This window comes from Accipiter gentilis, chromosome 19, assembly GCF_929443795.1.
Source record: "Accipiter gentilis chromosome 19, bAccGen1.1, whole genome shotgun sequence".
NCBI lineage: Eukaryota > Metazoa > Chordata > Aves > Accipitriformes > Accipitridae > Astur > Astur gentilis.
In genome coordinates, this window is record NC_064898.1 from 1289314 (window position 1) to 1309699 (window position 20386).

A 20386-nucleotide genomic window follows, 5' to 3' on the forward strand; every position below is an offset into this window, starting at 1 on the left:
GCGTCCACCGTGGCTTTCCCGAGTAATCCTCCTCTACCGCCGAACCGCTCTCACACTACCCACCACCCAACCTCTCCTCTCTGCCCTCGCAGAAACCGGTTTCCAGAACGCCGGGCGTCACACACCAAAAATCATCAGCTATCCTTACGGCGTAACCCTGAGACGCAGGGAAACCTATTCAGGCCCCCACGACGCCGTTCAACCTTCGGCTGGCAGAGGTACCCAGGCACTTTACTACCACTAAACCCTACGGACTCCTCGGCTCCGCATCCCATCCCATCCCGTCCCGCCTCAGCCGCCTCAGCCCCCTCAGCGCCCAACGGCTCCCTCGGGCGCGAGCGGGGCCCGCCCTCCCGTCTCCATAGCGACACCGCCGGCCGCTTCCCGCCCTCAACCCGCCCCGCCCCGCCGCGGCCGCGCTTGTCCCCGCCCCTTCCGGCACGGAAGCGGCGGGGCGGAAGCGGCCGCGGTGGGCCGAGGCGGGGGCGGATGAGGCGGGCGGCGGGGCGGCAGGGCCCCCGCGGGAGGCCGACAGGTAACGGCGCTCGGGCATCGCGGCTCTCCGGCATCGCGGCTCTCCGCCGCCCGCGCCGGGGTCAGGGGGCGGTTGGTCGGGTGGCGGCGGGCCGCGGCCGGGGCTGGGCCGCGGGAGCTGGGGGCTCGGCCTGCGCCCTTCGGCCCGGTCGCGGCGCGGCCTTGCGGCCCGGCCCGGCCCTTTCCGGTGGGGCGGCTCCGTCCGGTCGCTCTCCGCCCTGGCAGGTTAGGCCCGCGGAGGTGCGGCTGGCCCGGCTGTCGGCGGGGCCGGGGCGGATCGCGGGCCGCCCGTCCCCCGCGGGGCTCGCACCAGCGCCTCGCTCGCGGCCGAGCCGGGCGCTCTCGGTGTGCCGCTCCCGGGACCCGGCTGCAGCGGCGGCGGCGGAGGGGCTGCCCGGGAAGCAGCCGGCGCCTCGGGAGGCAGGGACGGGGACACCGACACCACCACCACCACCCCCCCACCCCCTCCCCCGGCCCGGGCCATCCCGTGCGGGCTGCTTTTCGCCCCCCGCCTCACCGTGGGCCAGAAGGCAGCAGGTCTCAGCCTTGAGGGGAGCTCCGAGTCGTCCTCCGTGGGGGTTTTGTTGTTGTTTTTCTTCTGTTGGAATCGGTTCCCCGCTGGAACAGCCGAGTAAGGCTCAGGGAGGCGTGAGGGAGCAGGCGTATGTCGTCTGAAATCTAGGAAGGTGTTTGCCGAAACCAAGGCTGATGCGGAATGTAATATTCCTGCAACTTAAAGTTATGTGTCGTGGAGTTTAAGTGAACGCTTCAAGTGTAGTGAGGCACTGTAATGTTCCGTTGTGAAAGTAAAACCGACTTAAATTTTCACGTCTCTTCATTGGGAATGATAGGAAGAACAGGGTTTAAAGATTGGGGGGCTTGAGCTGGTGTTTTCTTCGTGCAACTGTCTAGCTGAATTTAAAAATGAAATGGCATAGGGACACAGTAGCTGAGGGCAAGGACATCTAAGGAAGGTGCTAGTGCCGTGCAAATTTTATTCAGTTCGTACTTGACAGCCTACTGTGAGTCAGTATTAAACTGATATCCTAAAATAGTGCTAGAAGGCGCTGCTAGTGGAGGTGGTGTCTGTGGAGCAATATCTTCATAAAAGCAAAACAAAAAACCTAGTAGGGTATGCTAAATATTCTGGCTGCTTGCAATTAAATGTTCTAGCCTTCCGTGCATTTGTGGATGTGATATTTGGGGTGTCTGGGTAGACTGCTGCAACAGAGAAGAGTACTTGGCTATATAATTTCAATTATATGCTTATTGTTGCTTTAATACAAATAATGTAAAACGGTTGTGCATAGTAGTAGTCGTTAGAATAGGAACCTCTGCACTTACACTGAATGGAACTTTTTTGTTTCTACTTTTGGAGGAAAAGACACTATGAAAATGAGATTTAAGTACAATTAACCACTGAAAATGTCGTATTTAAATAAAATGCTTATTTAGTTTCTTAGTAATTTTTTTTCTCCTTGATTTTTTCAGTACCCCAAGTGTGACCATAAAATATGATTCTTTGCCTGCTGCATGAAACTTCTTAAGTACTTCTTTTGCCATTTGGTCACTGGCTTCAACTACAATGGTAAGTTATGATTCAGAGAACGTATTTTCAGATCCTTTTGCTCTAGTCTGCTAACTGTTTGGCTGATGAGGAGAATGCCATTAATGTTTTGCATTTTCTTAAAAAAATAAAATAAAATTTTGCTTGTCACTCCTGAGTTCTGATATTTCTTTTCAGGGATGTCTTCCTTTGTAGCTTGTGAGTACTTCTAAACACTTAGTCACTGTCCAGTGCATGGTAGGAATTATCATATAAAGCTAGTGGTGTGTTTTCAGTCAGGACTGGTGTTAGGCAGTTGGGTACGTATAAATCCTGCTTCCGTGTAGTATTCCTCTATTCACAGGTGATAATATTGCCATGGATTTTTACCTAATGTCAAGCAGTCAGTGACTGAAATCATACAATTATCCACTTGACTTATATAGAAAGCATGAGTATTTGACATTTTCATATAAACACCTAGACACCTGAAAATTTAAGTGTTCTTTAGTGGCAGGCTCTAATGAGTAATAGCACATCGTTAAGTGCCTTTGTTTTTTTTCAAGAACAGGTAAGGAACTGTAGGTGAACGGTAAAAGGCCTGAGGCTTTTTTGCTGTATACTTCTTTGTTGTTACTGTAGTATGTTTTTCTCCCCTGAATTCTATTGTAATGTATGAAATAACTGGTACTGCCATGTATTGGACACGGCTCATGTGCCTTCTGTTCCTTGAGATTTGAGTAAAGGTATTTGCTTTCATGAACAGCTGATAGGGATGGGTTAAACTGAGGAAACAACACAAATATGTATGTGGGAAGAAGTACCTATTTCAAATGTTTCTAAGCTTTACCGAAGAGTGGAGGATTCTCCAAAACACTTCTGTATTTTAAGAGAGTGGCCTATTTAAAAGGTTCTGGCTGTGGAGATTACATGTAAGTTGTTTTTTTAAGTAACAGGTTTTTTTACTGTTATTAGAGCTTGTCACCAATACATTCTTAAGGCCTTTATCCACCTGCCACTGAAGTGAATGCATTAGTTCTCTTCACTTACCTGGAGTTGAATCAAGCCCTAGGTGTTCTCCTATAGGACTTCAGTTCTTAGTATTGTGTTCTCTCTCCTCCCTGCCCCAAATCAGTTTCATTGTCTGGTTCGTTTAGCAGCTGCACATTATTCTCGGACAAAGTAGGTGTCACAGCTAAAGTAAGTGCCAGAGAAGGAAAGTTAGGGGCCAAGGGAGACTTTCTCCTTTTTTTGGCACTGGTGCTTGTTTATTCTCGTTGTCAAATACTTGTCAAATTTTAGTCCAAGAACTCTATTCTTATCGATGAAGCTCTTTGCTCTTCTTGATATACATGTATATGAACCGCAGGTATACTGAAGTGAAAGACATTGCAAGGAGCTAAATCCATTAAAGTAAATGCTATTGAGTATACTATGCTATGGGATATAGAGAAGCTTTTGCAGATCCTGGTGTGTCATCTTAGGTTTGGGCACACTTCTTAGCCTGCCTTGGAGGAAATCTGGAGCGGAGGCTGTATTTGCTTCTTAGGCACCTAACAGTATGACATGAAAACTCTTCTCAAATTGTATTGTGCGCAGAGGTAATAACATTATGAGCACAAGGTCTTCATTTCCATTTTGTAGAAAAATAACTGTACTAATACTTAGGCACCAGCTTCTGAAAGTTAAATGTTTTCCTCCTGGACAACTGTTCAGGGGTACTTTGGCCTAATCTTTAGTTGAATTAGTAGCCAACTTAAGAAAGGAAACCAGATTTTCTACTTGTAATTTCTAATTGTTTTGGTTAGTATTTGTTGCTGCTTTTGTTGGGTGTAATTTCTATTCCTACTTTTAATTCTAATTGCCTTTTTTTGTTCTAAGACTTCATAATTTAGCCAAAACCTTGCAAGTGTAGACACTTGGTAGTGGGATTAATTACTGTTCATGCAGTTACATCAGGTTTCGGCTGCTAAGTTTAGTATGTGCGAAAGAATGTTTGAGCCCATCTTCTAACTATAAATTCATATCAGTAGTAATATCTGTGGCGTTTTTTATGTATGAGGATGTTTAAACAGTTAATGTAATTTCTAAAAAACTCTTTGTAATTCTTGCAGCAACAAGCTTTAGAACTGGCATTGGATCGTGCAGAGGTAAGGAGTAGACAAGTTATTTGTTTGCATATAATATATTTGTCTCACAGTTAAAAAATAACAGTTGTATTTTTATATTTCTTCCAAAAGGCATGTTATGTAAATATATATGTGTGTATATAAATAATCACCCATACATATAACACTGTTTTTGCAAAATTCTCACTGAAATTGCTGTGTCACGTATTTGTCTCTTACACATTGTACTGAGAGCATCATCAGGTGCAACAATGATAGACTATGCAGGACTTCAGTTTTCCCCTTTTAAACCGGAAAATCTGTGTGCTGTGAAATAAGCAGAGCTGTACAGAGACAGCTGGTGGAAATACGACAAAATCCTGTTTGTATTTTTAAGGGTAGCCCAGTTAGAACAAAGAGGCAAGTGCCTTCATGTTCATGTTCTTTCATATTGACATCTGATATAATGGTTAACTTGAACCCTTGTGTAGGAAATACGTGTTTCTGTGGGAGAACCTCTTTTCATTGAAATTCTGAACTAAGCTGTTAATCAACATAGTTCAGCCAAACAATAGAGGTTTGGAAAAACCTTGTTAAAATATAAGCTACATTTAATGTAGGGTGATACCTTTCTTCTTCCTTTTAAATTCAAATATATAATATACATGTATTGTTTTCTCTATAGAGCTGTGTATTATAAATACAAGTGTAAATGCAAGAGACAAGAGGAAAATTAAACTTCCTGAAGTTGGTTTTGTCAGAGTACTTGCTTTGTAAATGTTGTTGAGCCAGTATGCATGAATTTGATTGTATCTTAGCATGTTAACTTCAGTATGTTACCATGTTAACTTCAGTAGTGTTAACTAAATATAGTAGTGTCACTACTACGGTAGTGTTATTTACTACTGTAATTAAAAAACATGAATGTGAAATCAGGACTTTGCATGCAACTCGTGCCATAGCCATGAAGTGCTGTGTTTTGCAGCTAGATTGAGCTGTGTCCTTGTTGATGACTGTAACATACACCAGATCATGTTTAATATACTTTTGAAACAGTCATATACCATAACTGTTAATTGCTTTCTGTATACATAGAACACTGGTAATGGTCTGAAGTTGCATGATAGCTAGAACTAAATTTCTTTGTAATATATGGGTTTTTTTGGCTTACTTTTCTCTTCTAGTATATCATTGAAAGTGCCCGTCAGAGACCTCCCAAAAGAAAATATTTATCCAGTGGAAGGTAGTAAGAATTTCAGTATTTAGTTTTTAAATAGCATTTCTTTGATTTAATTTTGGTTACATTTTAAGCTTTTTTTAATTTCAGAAAATCTGTATTTCAAAAACTCTATGATTTATATATAGAAGAATGTGAAAAAGAGCCTGAGATAAAGGTAAGTGGAAATTGCTGAGAAGCTTTTCATTGCTGTCTAAACAGGCAGGCTCAGAAAATACTTTTTAATTTCACTTAATTCCTTTGTTAAAAAAAGAATAGACTCTGGTTACTGTAGTAGTTACATAAGGCTAAGACTACAGGAGAAATTATTATTAGGATCTTTGTGGACTAAACTGTGTAATTTAATAACATCAACTTAGTTCAGTTCGAATTAAAAACAAGGTGATGGGAGGGCCAGTGACTACCTGGTAGCCCTAAATCTGTTTCTAAAGGTGGTAAAAGTAGAATGCTGGCAGAGGTTTGCAAAGACTGTGCTCTTGAGATACTTTTCTATATATGAAAAAAGAGAATTTCAAAAGAATGGTCTAGAATGGAGATGTGTATATAACAAGTTTATTAGATAACAGTACTATTAAAATAACTGAGTGATATAATATGAATAATAAGGCCTAGACTGCCTTGAGTGACCTGTTCATTCTGACTTCATCTTGTGTCACTGAAGTCAATTGTGGTCAAGTTCAGGGCCAGTGTCAATGCCATGTGTGTTGTTGGCAGTATCACTGTTTCAGAATCAATTGCTTAGCATGACTGCCATGAGGAAAAAAAACAGAATTTTTTTAGAATCTGTGCTTTGTTGTAAATTCAGATTTATTTCTCGGATAACTGATGAACTGCTAAGATGTTTTGTGGTATTTTTTCATAAAGTTATCAAAGAAGCTTAAGCAGGCTTAGCAACAATAAATCTAAGGTGTAAGAGGGTCAAGCTACTTTGCAAAACTGTGAATATGAAATGGAATGAGAAGAACAAGCTGTGGAATCTGCTGTATTCCTGCTTCCCAGGGAAGTAAAAACCAATAAGATGACAAATGGCAATGAGATATTAGTTACTGAGCACCTGTAATTTTTTGGTGATTCTGATGTAGTTGGTTTTATTTAGCATATGATGCTGATTCAAATCACAAACGTGAGTAAGGTGTTAAGCAAATTACAGGCTTGAAAAGATTAAAACATCAGTAGTGAATGGGTAACTAAATATTTGAGCAGGGAGAAGATGGGCTTGCTAGACTGGAATCTGGAAAAAAAAAAATAGGATTTTAATGCAATTAGGTGTTGCTAAAGTAGAAGGCACTCAGCAAACTTACCCCACTATAACAAAATTAAAGTAGTGAAGAGAGTTATCACAGTGGATGAAGTGGATTATTGCTGTTCTAGATTTGAGTAAAAATTTAAGTTCTTTATTGAAGGAATGGAAGCTTATTATGATAGAAAAATTTGTATTTAGAGCCCGTATTCACTGAGCTAAGATGTGGATAGTTAATAGCTCTCTTGGCCGTATGTTATGGATTGTAATTATTGAAAATTGGAAGCTCAAAGATCGAGGTGCAAAGGTTAGAAGATAATGCTATTGTGAAACTTCATACATGAGCATAGGACTGTTTATTTGTCTCTTAATTTGCACAATAAAGCTGAAGAAGGAAATAGTATTTTGACTAGAATTTGGCCATTGACTTGAATGTAGCTTTTAAAGGTTTTAGTGTACAGAACTGTCAAAGTTTCTATTCCAGTATTGCAACATTTTGATGGTACAAGTTGTAATTATGTTGTCCACTCAGAAGCAATTTTTAAATCGACAATATTATTTTTCAGTCTTAACTTGCTCCCTTTATCTTGGCTCTTGTAATACTGTGTCTTTCCCATGTTCTGGTTTTCTGCCCTGCATTTACTTGGTCACTCATATCCTTGTTCTTGGTGTTCATAGCGAATACCAGATTTTCCACAGTAATTCATGAAGTACTAGTTAATTACTTGTCCTCTATTAGTCCAGTCTGCCCAGCTTCATTACTTCTCAGTGTCTCTTCTATTTGTGCATATGCACAAATAGAGAGAGAACCGAGTATGCTGAAGTGATGTTCTAGAGCAATTTGTTTCATTTGGACTCTAGGGTGCAGTATTCCTCTACCTAAAAGTTGAAAGACATAAAAATCAAAACAATAATTTTGGAAGCAGTGTTAAACATGAATGTGGAAACAGACCTGGTCTGCAGGCTGGAAGTTCTATGCTAGGCAGGTAAATCTGAGGAGCTCCACTAAAAAAAAAAAAATAAATTAAAAATTAAAAACCACTTATCAGTTGCCTATTCTCAGTTGGTGCCTTCTGACAACTGCACACAGTAGCATCATTGTGCAAGCATGAAAACATGTCAGAGTAATGAAAGTCATTTGAGTTCTGTGTTGGACTATTGCCAAAATAATAAAGGACGTAGAAGCACTTTCACAATGAAGTAGCAGATAAGAGGTACACTGGTAGCTGTGGGGAATGAGTAATTATGATACATGAATAAACTAAATAGTGCCAAATAACAGGGGGGGGGGGGGGGTGGTGTTTGTTTTGGTTGGGGTTTTTTGGTCCTTGATAAATCTTTAATGGTGATGCATGATGTACAGGGTTGGATGTATTTGGGAAATTGTATAAAATGTCGTACTGCATGCATCTTTCTGTTCTTGAAGAAAACGTAACTAACTTGCGTGTGTAAGCTGAGGAAGCAATGGACTGTAAGAAGGCACTTTAAAGCAAAGCTAACCTCATTAGGGTGAAACAAGCAGGCTTTGCTCAGACTACAGTATTCCCTGAAGTTTTATCTCAACGACTTACCTTAGGTGTGGCTTATGAAACTGAAATGTTTTCTTGCCTCCACTACAGGGGCTGCATGGCCCTTGTATTTGAGCTGCATTAATACTAGTCTCTATTAGAATGGCAGCCTAAAGATTGACACAGCCAATTACATCCCAGTAGAAGTATACTTAGTTATGAGTTGCAGTCTTCTCTCAGGATCTGATTTCGGTTCAGCTAGGTCACAGAAATCTTTAGGCTTCAGTTTATTCCTTGTATTTTTGTGATCAAAAAATGATGCTTCCTCAAGTTGTCTTATTGAGTTGCATTTTATTTTGCAGTCAATATGTACAAAACTCTGCTTTGCTTTTTCTGCTTCCTGAAAGAACAATGCTTAGCATCGTTCATGAAGTTGATTTTCAAATAGTTAATAGCTCTGTTGAAGTTGAGACAAAATTGTACCTTCCAACGTACGTCTTTTATGCATTTGTAAAGTGGTGCTGGGATTAATGAAACATGTCCAAAGTCAAGGGGAGAGCCTGGGGTGGTTGTTTTGGATTTCCATTTCACAGAGATATACTAAATAGCTACAAAAACTTTTTTTTATGGAGGTGATCTGTTTATTTTAAGTTTTTTTTACTAACTTTTCAGTCATAAAGGTAAGTGGGAAAATTCATCTAAGGTGCTACAGTGAGGGACAAGAAAAGCAGTCACAGTAAAGATAAAATCATTGTTTTGTGTAACACCAGTGCACCATTGGAGTAGATATTAAAATCAACTTTTCACTCATAGCCAAGGACGGAGGAGTAACAAACAGCATAAAATCACTACTTCAGTCTTGTTAGGCAGGAGGGCTCAGTATTCTTTATTCAATGGTAGCCGTCAGAAGTCACTGGAATTGAAAAGAAGCACCCGTGCCTTCTCTGTGCTGCTGCCCAGCCATCACGCAGTCACTGCGGTGCGTGTTCAGGAGGGGAGAGACCTGCTTTGCTGTGGGTGAAGTTGGAGAGGGCTAGGAGTTTTAGCTGATGAAACAGAGCAGTATAACTGGCCTGGTTGCTTGGTATCTGAACTGTGGCAATACACTGCAATGGACGCTTAAGAAATGTAATACACCTCAGGCCGCTCTTTGATCTTTAAAACCTTTCCAGCAAGACCAGAGCTAATGCTTAATACCAGCTCCGAGCTAGTACCTCTAATAGCTAGCTCAAACGAGAAAGCTGATTTTTGTAGTCATAAAAAATCTTCATGCTTAGTGAAATGTTTGTACTTAAAATGCTAATTTACTCCAGTGTCTTGCAGAGGCTTTATATTTTAACATGTGCTTAGAATATGTCTTAAGAAGTTCAGGTCATATGAATGCAGTGTCAGACATGTTCTTATGTCTGTTTGATCGTCCTCTCTGCTTTCCTTTACGTGTCTTCCCCCCTCAACATCCTAACCTCCAAAAAAATGAAACAAGCAAAAAAACCAAACAACCCCAAGCTGTAACTGGCTATTATTGAACAAAACCTAAAAATTAAAAAATAAAACTAACATGTCCTTCGCCAAATAAATTTAAATTAGTGATGTGATTAACTCAATTTAATTACATTTACAGTTGAATTACCATTATGTATTTTGCTTGTGAGGTGTTTAAGGAGCAGACACCTTCCATAAAATAAATCTCATGGCTATTTCTTGAATGCATAGACAAATTTATGGGGGGAAAAAAGACGAATTATTTATTTAGAAATACTCTGAGTGGTTACTAGTTAGTATCAATTATTCAGTACCTGTATTTTGGATCAAACAATGCCCTTAACTGAATGATCCCTTTTCTTCAGCTCATGAAAATAGTAAAGTTGAATTAGAAATGTTAACAGTATTATTAGTAACAACTTCTAGAAGCGGTATTGATTCTGTCCCAGTGATAGGGGAATGGAATTTTTTTTAATTGCCTTCTTTTTTTTATTTTTAAATATAACTTTAGTATCAATAATTAATTTCTTAACAAAACCTGATGATCCTTTTTTAAGTCAACTCTTACAGAATTCTCATATTTCTTTCTGTCCTAATGCCATTGCATAACTAAATACAAAAGCATTAATCTATCCAACACTGGGGGGGGGGGGGGGGGGGAATACAAAAACTTTTCCATCAAAAGATGACAATATCTCAGGTTTTAGGAGAAAAGATGTCAGAGTAGTTGAGTGTTGACTTTGCTCTCGAATGGTATTTACTGTACCTCAGGCTACTTCATACTGTGTCTAAGTGAAAGCCCCGTAGCTATCTCCCCTCCTCGGTGATGTGTCTGCAGACTGAAGCAGTGCACGTGCAGTCTCCTGTTTCGGGGGAGATGTTGGCGAAGGTTAATAGGAGCTTTAACTGAAGAACGTTTCGCATACAGGCTGTATCTCCAGAGTCCTGTATGAGGAATTGGCTTTCCTGAGCAGTCTCTACCTCTGTTGTTGCCATGATGTGTTTTCCCCCAATCTCCCCTGCTCTGCCAGTTCTTTCCCTGTTAATTCTCCAGGATTTATGTCCTACTTTGTCCTTTTCTTTGTGTCAGTTTCCACAATGTCTAAACTGTAAAAGCCAGTAAGATGTAGTCGTCATCATTTGTGATGCATGGGGAAGAGTTAACTTTGGGCAATGGTTCTAAAACTGCACAGGAGGAGATGGAAGAGATTTTCCTCCTTTTTCTCTGCATACCTGTTAAAATGATCTGTTGGTTTATATTGCTGTGGGATTTGGGGTTTTGGTTTTGATCCTTTTTCTTGTGGTTTGTTCCCCTATAAGTAATCATTCTGCTTTCTATCTTATATCTCCGGAAAGACAGATTTGTTCAGAAAGAGATAGCTCACCACAACTTAGGTGTATGTGAAATGAGTAGTAGGCAGGCTTAGTAGAGCGCTAGGGTTAACTTCTAATGAATGGCTCATCCGGACCTGGTATTCAGCTATGAAATCTAGCCTCCAACCAGAAGGTGTAAAATTATCTGACATTTAGAACTCATTGTTTTAAGTTCTAAGGGGCCTTTAAAAATGTTTAGATTTGCAGTATGTTTACGGGGTCTTTGAAACATACTAATTAATTTTAAAAATCTGTTCTATGTGGAAAAGATCATTCTTACAGTAAAATAAGGGAATAGTCTCTGCAGCTGCTGGATCACATTTCAGCAAATACAGACAAGGCAATGTAATTAAGAAAACTTCCAAATGCTGTAATTCAATATTTTACTTCTGGAAATAAATAAATAAATATCTGTTTCTGGTAGGAATATTTGAAAGTACTAAATATTTTATTGTTGTTGTCAAACAATGTGTGGTGTATAAATGATGCTTATAGAAATGACACAAATAGTAATGCACTATAGTTTTACAACATTGTAGATCAGGGTCGTTCTTGTTAACTGTGTTGTCTGTGGACTTATAATTCAAGGGGGTTTTTAATTTAAATGACTGGGGTTTTTTTAATCTGTGTGTATAAGTATGTATAATAGTACATACTGTATATACTCTGCTGAATACAGCCCAATTAAATTTAACTGGGCTCGTTTAGATATATACTTCAACATTAATCTAAATAGTACTCATATTCTAGCAATTGTTTTTATTTCTACTGATTACTTGATAGTATTATGTTCATGAGCAATGTTTACTTTTAAAGCAGAAGCTGAGGCGAAATGTGAATTTACTTGAGAAGCTGGTTATGCAGGAGACGTTGTCATGTCTGGTAGTGAACCTCTATCCGGGAAATGAGGGTTATTCACTTATGCTCAGGGGAAAAAATGGTTCAGGTAATATTTTTGCTCTTTAATTTTTAACAATACTCAGAATGCTCTATAGTTAGAATGTGTTGTTGCTTACATTTAACTGTTTTACTTCTAATATCCCTTGTGGAAAAAAAACCAAAATAAAAAACCCAAACAACTGTACTTGAACTAAATAATTACATAAAGCTGTGAGGTGCTCAGAAATGCCTCTAACAATGCAGCATAAATCAGTAAATGGGAGTCTTTTCAATAACCTTCCATTCTCCTATTTCCACTTAGCGTCCTGAGTTGCTTATCTGTGTTTCTCTTGCTTCAGGTTCCTTCTCTCAAATTGTTTCTTTCACTGCTTCCTAAACCTAGGTCTGACTAAAAGCATCTGTGTTCCAGTTTGGTTGCACCTTCATGCCACTGGTACTATTACGTGCAATAAGAACATACAGTACATTAGCTGGGAGCAAAAATTTTGTCCCATTGAGCTAATAAGGCATGTTGCCTTTTGGCACAATAAGAGCAAAATCAAGCTCTGGGAACAGAAATGGATGTAAAAATGAAAATGATGCAAAAAATTTGACTGTTTGTGTAGGTTTCCACCGGCCCTGCTTTTTCCTGTGGCAAACTTGTTTTAGATTTCACATGGTTAAAGTTTGAACTTTAAAGGGAAAAGAAAAGCAATGTGTTTTGTTTAAATTCAGATTCTGAGACCATTCGGCTGCCTTATGAGGAAGGAGAGCTGCTTGAATATTTGGATGCAGAGGAACTACCACCTATTTTGGTTGATCTTTTAGAAAAATCTCAGGTTTGAAAGTTTCGTTTTCAAAAAGAACTTATGTTTTGTACCCAGATAGGCCTTGATTTTTTGATTGCTTCACATATGTGATTCCAACCACAAGACGTAAAACACTTGTGCATTCGGAACTGTAATATTTAATGTTCCAAATAAATATTTTATTGATACATAGGGAAAAAAAATGGGAGAGAAAGGGATAGAAGAGAGATTGTTATGGTTAAGGCTACCAAACAACTTCAGCTCTGCAAAATGTCCTTTGTTCTTTGTCATTATGAAATATTTGGCATGGGAATTTCTTAAAACTGCATTGCTGGCATATGAAAACACTACATTTGAAGCCTGTATTTTAGGTATGTCTAGGTATGTAGTAAAGAACACTGGTCTGATGAAATTAGTGATTAGTTTTATTCATAATGTCACTGAATTTTATATGATATATAACAGACTCCTTTTTGGAGGCAGGTGCTGAGGCAGATTGGTAACTATTTATTTAAAAGTTGGTTCTTTTGTTTCAACTAGGTTAATATTTTTCATTGTGGATGTGTCATAGCAGAAATACGTGACTATAGGCAGTCTGGTAACATGAAATCTCCAACATACCAAAGCAAGCACATTCTTTTGCGTCCTACAATGCAGGTAAGAAGTATTTTAAGTCATTCCTCAGTGTTATGGTAGTTCCTGGACTGGATATGAACTACTACTTAACATATGTTGTTAAGATATCTTATTGTTTAAGTTGAAAGCTAATTACCATTATGTCATCTTCTTCAGACTTTAATTTGTGATGTGCATTCTATAACAAGTGACAACCACAAATGGACACAGGTGGGTTAGCAGTTATTTTAAAACTTTACAGTGATGTGGTAAATGCACAATAAAATAAAATGTATTTGAATTATTGCTTAATAAAATCTGATCAACAAAACTGATTATATATTAATTCAGACTGACAGTGATGTTCATAGTGGTGCATGGTACATTTTCCAGAGAGCTGCTAAATCAACTTGGTAATAACATCTACCAACAAGATGCCATAGAAAACAATAGAATTTGCTAAAAGTTTTGTAGAATCAGACCTTAATTTTTGGTAATGCAGAGTGACAGTATTGGAGTTACTCTAACTAGTTTACCTCACTTCATTCATCTTCAGCATACAGCCCCAGAACAGCAGTTGGAGTCTAATGACACAACTGTTCCTCTAACATTATTTTGCTATTGATACTGTTACAGTAAAGAGAATCCTAAGTAACTACGGTTGTACATTTATAGTTAGTTAGTTAAGTGCTGAATAGTATGGTTTGCTCAGTGTGCTTGTGTTTATTTCAGAGCCACAATCGTGCTCAAATCCATTTCAAATTGTAATCTAAAGTCCCAGGTAGATCATCTTTATGGCACTGATTACCAGTCCATCAGTATAAATCACTGACAGAAAATGGATTTCATTGCTACTAATACTGTGTTTAAAACAAACAAACAAAGAAAATACAAACAAAAAACCAGAACATGCCCCCTACTTTTCAGAAGGATTTCTTTTTCTATTGGAGGACCCACCCAAATCTCTGTAAATCATAATAACAGTTAGTGATACTTAACTGTTGAATATTTTCTTTTGTTGACTATCCACACGCAATTTTTTCAGTTTTCTTTAAGATATTGTGCACATATACATAGGTATGTATCAACTTAATTAGTGTAAAACTCTTTATATTTTTACACTTATTAATAGCTGTGTATATTACAGGAGGACAAACTCCTACTTGAGAGCCAACTTATTCTGGCTACAGCAGAGCCTTTGTGTCTTGATCCTTCGATAGCAGTGACCTGTACTACAAACAGACTCCTGTACAACAAGCAGAAGATGAATACTCGCCCCATGAAACGGTAGTTTTCACTATGAAGCATGTTGAGACTTTCTTTGAAATTTTATGAAGTGTTTCAAAGAAAAATATAAGTAATGCTTTATGTGAAAATTTTGCTTCTCGTATGTAAAATCTACTTAAATATTAGGAATATAAGGAACAGTCAAGAAATTATATCCTATTTTTAAGTGCTCAATATTTTACTATATTTCAATTAGTAGTAGATACTGTAATAGGCTTATTTTTGTATATCAGAAGAATATGTATATAATTCTCTTAATACGTTATATTGCAGTTTTGATTTTGTCTTTTTTTGGCATAATTCATATGTAAGCTGAGTCAGATGGCGGCTCAGTAATGTAAAAAATATAAATGGGTATGTTGCATATTGGTCTCTGATTTTTTTAAAAGCTATGTACAAGTTTAACCCTGAATGAGGAAATCAAGGGAATTATTTATATGCTTGTTGTTCAGGACAAACAGAAGTGTAAGCATATTAGAATCTTACAAAACTTAAAAGTAATGCGGAATGCACTACATACAAAACATTGAAATTGTTTCACTTCTGTGCATGGTGGTTCACTTTTTCCACAAAAGCATGAGATGGTTCATGTTTGTTCCACGAAAAGAGTTGCACTTGCTATGTAGAATGAAAATGTACTAATGGTCTGTCAGAATTACTGAAATATTTAAAATTAGATTTGCTTTGAAATACTATGATAATATACAACCAGTGGTAATGTCTAAAAAAACTATAAATAGTGAAATTGATCAAGTTGTCCTTAACATTAGAGCTTGGTGGTCAAAAAAACATTCCACTAGAAAAATAGGCAAAGGTGTTAAATGAATGTCCAGAACAGCATTGATGTACCAATGGGTTTGGCATGAGATGAAGAATAGAGGGTAGTTACTGTGTTTAGAACTTCATAGTTACGGAAGCAGTACCCAGATCTTTTGACAGAACTGGAATCTGTGATAACATACAAATATTTTAAGCTTGGCAACTTCTCACTTACTTGATTTGACAATGTACTTCAATTATGCATTTCAAAAATAACCCCATTCTTAGTGCTGAACAGAATCTAGTATTTTTTTTAAAAAAATACAAAATCGAGAGTTTGAGTTGTACAGTGTAATCCAGCATAGCAATTTTAAATTAATATTTCAGATGCTGTTTTTCAGCCTCAGGGTAAGTAGCATTTCCCTGCGTATTTTTGTGTTCATACACAGGCAGTGGGGAATTCCATTTTGATGATTTTACAAGCTTATCTGTCATTTTACCATAGGTGCTTCAAAAGGTACTCAAGGTCGTCTCTGAACAGACAGCAGGAAGTAGCTCACTATTCAACTCCACCTCAGCTCAGACTACTTGACTACTTACAGAAAAGAAAGGAGAGGAAAGGAGCCCAGCAGTATGACCTCAAAATTTCTAAAGCTGGAAATGTAAGTGTTCTGAGACATAGGTGGGTATACTTCTAACTACCCGTTTAAAACATTTAAAACATTAATACTGCTTTTTCATCTTCCAGTGCGTAGATATGTGGAAACAGAACCCTTGCTACTTGACTGCACCTTCTGAAGTGGATGTAAGTCCAGTTGTTTCCATTAGAAATTATTAGCAATTGTATTGAACATTGTATTGTATGACTAAAGAGTATCCAGTATCAAAGAATGACCTTTAAAAAATGGGAGTGACTTTAAAATTTGAAATTATTTTTCTGTCCTGTAAGGTATAAACACAAGCTAAACCACATTGGAATACATTGCAGTTGTAACATGATAGTTTGGATGAGATAAATGGTGCGAACAGACCCTTAGTATTGTTCATCTGTGGGTTCAGTGAGCGCATATCTATTTGAAGTTGTCTGATAATATAAAAAATAGAAAAAGAAATGAGGTAAAGAAATTGTTTAAAAATTAGTCGCTTCTCAACTTGGTAGAAATTCCTCTTTTTTGACATGTTATGATACTATGGGACATATTATTTTCAGTAGTTTAATTTTTTATACAGAGAATTCTAGCTGAGAATTCTTCTGATCACTCTGTGCATTCTTCTCTCAGGGACAGTCACATTCTTGGTTTATGGCACTGCCAAAACACGCACTACTAGCATACAGAAGGGACTTGGTAGACTAGACAAGATTGTAGCTTTGGACTTAATAGGGCTGGGAAGAGTGCACATTATACATGAAATGGTGATGCTGTAAGTTTGTACAAACCTCTCTCTTTGCCCTTCAACGGTGTTGTACCTGACCTAATCAGAGTCTTTAGGAGTTACTGGTATTGTGAAATTTCTTAATGATTCCACGTTGCAGGCAGTGATTTCAATCTGTAGTCTTAAGCCATGTTTCACACTTTTTGTTAAGGTTAACATAGCAAATATGGTGTAACAGAATAAATGGGAAGTTCTGGAGGTTATCCAGTTTACTTTTCCTGAATGCATAACACAAAGAGGGGACAGTATACAAAGTATCAGGCTATCCTTGTCTGTTTGTTGCACTTACTTTTTAAGACTGTCATGTTAGCCACTGTTAAAAAAAGAAGCTGTACTAGATTGACTTTAACTCTGGCCCAATATGACTACTGTTCTTTCTTTTCTGATACCTCCATGTTCTTTAAGGTGGAAAAATATGCCAAAGTGGAAAAGTCTATCAAGCCTGATGACTCTCAACCAACTGTCTGGCCAGCACATGTGAGTAGTTTAGACCTTTGGCCAAACTTCTCTGTCTCTAGTTAAAATGCCTCTTATTTCAACAAAATCAGAGGAATGTAAGAATAAGCTTCCCTCCCCCAGTTTAATTAATCTTCCACGTGTTATATAGACACAGAAAGATTACCACAGATACTTGTAATTTCATACAGTGCAGCATGCATGTGATCAGTCTTGTAATTTCCTTGGGTTTTTCAGAAATAAAAGGAGAAGCAACTTTAATCTCCCAAGTAACATGTGCTGTTACTGTATAGTAAAAAAAGCATAATAATTTACAGGAAGCAGTGCCCCACTCAAGAGATTGCTTTCTTAATCAGATACTCAGATTGATGGAAAAGAGCTTCTGTTAAAATAAAAATGTTAAATTTGGAAAGAGATTAAGTAATATTAAATACCTCTTACAAAAAGCTCTTTCTGCAATGTTTAAGTTGAACCTTAAGATTTTTGGAACAAATTACATGATTTAGTAAGAAGTAGTCATTTGATATAATTAGCTATAAATAAATTCATCAACTCTTTGTATTGGAGGCAAGATACTATCTTTATTAACAGCATCTATCATGATGTCTTTGTAGTTATTAGCAAAAGTAATATTTTCCCATAGAACTTAATCTTCATCTCTAACATTTTACTTGGAATGTGGGTTTTTTTGCATTGTCATAACTTATTTAAAAATGTTTCTATATATGTTTACCCAGTGTGCCTTTCCATATGTAGCATAATTGTTTAGGGTTTGCAAAATTTTTGTATTTTTAAGAGGAGATAAACTCTTTTTCCTCTCGTCCCTTTAGATAACTTCCTCTCAAATCACTTTCATTTTAGATAATGCACTGCTTGTTAGAGAGTGTTACTTACCTTTCTTATAAAGCGTTTCTTGCTGTATTGTATAGAACTGGCATATTTTACTAGCTGTTTCTGTTATCACTTGTTTAATACTTAATTAGTTATTTTCTTCTTTTTAGGAAATAAAAGATGATTACGTGTTTGAATGTGAAGTTGGTAATCAGCTTCAAAAAACAAAACTGACCATTTTTCAGTCTCTTGGCAATCCCTTGTACTATGGTAAAATTCAGACACTCAAAGGTGATGAGGAAAATGACAACCTATTAACTCCATCACAGTAAGTTACATGTTCTTTTAAACTGTACTGTGATCTGATAGATGAAGGAAGACAAACATTACCTATCATTTTCAATCATAAAAATACTCTATAGCTAGAATTCAGATTTAAGAGCTCTGTGTGAAAAATTCAGCTAATGAACCTAACAATTTTTTAACAAAAAAACCCAAACCAAAATGTGTTCAAGCAACTGTATCTTAAATATGCTTTTATGCTAAATCTGCATGTTCTTTTACATTAAAGATATATTGGGGCGGGGGGGGGGGGGGGGGGACGACAAAAAAATGCAACCCACTCAAATTGTGGAGAAACCGTGTAACATGGTTAGCACTCTTTTTCAGTATTACTTATAATTTTGATTGTTCTCAAAATTTGCCTGATGCTGTGAAAACCTAAGACTTGATTATGTTATGTTTACCCTTATGCAGAGAAATTTAGGCTAAATAAACAATGAAGAAAAACATGAGCTCCTAAGAAGCTTCATAATTTTGAATTGTTTTGAATCTGCTGTTGTTGGCTGTGGTTCTACAAAGATCCTCTGTTCTTGGCTCTCTTTGTTGTGTGTACTAGATTCTTTGCATGGAGGAACCTGTGCAGCAGAGTAGACGCAATAAATTTAAGGCAAGAAGCAGTGAGCCTGAGCAAACTTTAGTTCTGTTAATGAAAGTTATTTTTATTGTCTAGTATATAATTCCTATCTTATTTTTTATTAAAATCTTAAAGTCGTCTTAATACTTAGCATGTTTTATCCCTAGACTGAGCTATATACTGGGGTTTTTTCCATCCTGTCATGGTTCAACCCCAGCTGGCAACTAAGCACCACACTCTCTCTCTCCCTGCCCCCCTGCGGTGGGATCAGGGAGAGAATGGGAAGGGTAAAAGTGAGAAAACTTGTGGGCTGAGATAAAGACAGCTTAATAGGTAAAGCAAAAGCTGCGCATGCAAGCAAAGCAAACCAAGGAATTCATTCCCCACTTCCCATGGGCAGGCGGGTATTCAGCCATCTCCAGGAAAGCAGGGCTCCGTCATGTCTAACGGTGACTTGGGAAGACAAACGCCATCGCTCCAAACGTTCCCCCCCTTCCTTCTTCCCTCAGTTTCATACACTGAGCATGACGTCCTATGGTCTGGAATATCCCTCGGGTCAGTGGGGGTCAGCTGTCCTGGCTGTGTGTCCCTGTCCCCCCTAACTCCTTGTGCCCCCCCCCAGCCTCCTCGCTGGTGGGGTGGGTGAGGAGCAGAAAAGCCCTTGGCTCTGTGTAAGCCCTGCTCAGCAGGAACAAAAACATCCCTCTGTTATCAACACTGTTTTCAGCACAAATCCAAACCACAGCCCCATACTAGCTACTGTGGAGAGAATTTACTCCAGTCAAAACCAACACATTCTTAGTACTGATCTTCCTTAGAACAGCAGTGCTAGCTTACAGTTGTGTAATAAGGCTGGAAACTAAAAGGATTTATAGGTGTTAGATTCCTGGTGTTTTTTGGAAATCACTGCTCTAGTCTATTATTTTTAAGACATTGCCAGTTAAAGTTCATCAAAGTTTGGATACTTCCTCAAGTATGTCATGTGAAGTGAAAGGTGCAGAAGATATTTTTGTTGTTCTGCTGCAAAATAAAACAATGATATTTTTTTTGAGCTAGAGAATCAGAGGTCTGTAGTGTTTACAAAAAAAAAAATCACTGAAGTAATAAGTTTGCAAGCCACAGGTATTACGCAAAAGAGAAATGCTTATTTAGGAGTTCTGGAAAATCATGAGGGATCAGAATTTGCGTAAGTGAAATCAAGCAATGGAAACTAAGTGTTTCTTAAAATATTACAGATAGGGCTGGTTATGACACTTAAGTTTATATTTCAGTGTTAGCATATTGATACGTTGATTTATATGTAACTTTTCTCTTGTACTTTTTACAGTAGCAATTCTGTAGCAGTTACTTCCATTTTTTGAAAGTACAAAA

The 20386-nt window shown here is 38.1% G+C and overlaps 1 protein-coding gene across 21 annotated transcripts in view; it reads left to right on the forward strand.

The window, feature by feature from the left end:
- The first annotated feature begins 438 nt into the window (after positions 1-438).
- The window catches only part of SUPT20H (SPT20 homolog, SAGA complex component), a 36625-nt gene continuing 16677 nt past the window's right edge, over positions 439-20386 (forward strand). For 11 of the 21 annotated variants that reach the window (XM_049823325.1, XM_049823332.1, XM_049823333.1 and 8 more), the window contains exons 1-14: positions 439-535; positions 2026-2122; positions 4195-4230; positions 5373-5431; positions 5516-5582; positions 11846-11975; positions 12644-12747; positions 13258-13374; positions 13510-13563; positions 14480-14619; positions 15884-16040; positions 16127-16183; positions 17218-17289; positions 18270-18427. In XM_049823325.1, the coding sequence (XP_049679282.1) occupies positions 2120-2122; positions 4195-4230; positions 5373-5431; positions 5516-5582; positions 11846-11975; positions 12644-12747; positions 13258-13374; positions 13510-13563; positions 14480-14619; positions 15884-16040; positions 16127-16183; positions 17218-17289; positions 18270-18427 (1154 nt within the window). In that variant the 5' untranslated portion in view covers positions 439-535; positions 2026-2119. The remainder of the gene's footprint in view (positions 536-2025; positions 2123-4194; positions 4231-5372; positions 5432-5515; positions 5583-11845; positions 11976-12643; positions 12748-13257; positions 13375-13509; positions 13564-14479; positions 14620-15883; positions 16041-16126; positions 16184-17217; positions 17290-18269; positions 18428-20386) is intronic. The other 10 variants (XM_049823326.1, XM_049823343.1, XM_049823344.1 and 7 more) reach the window with 4 other exon arrangements.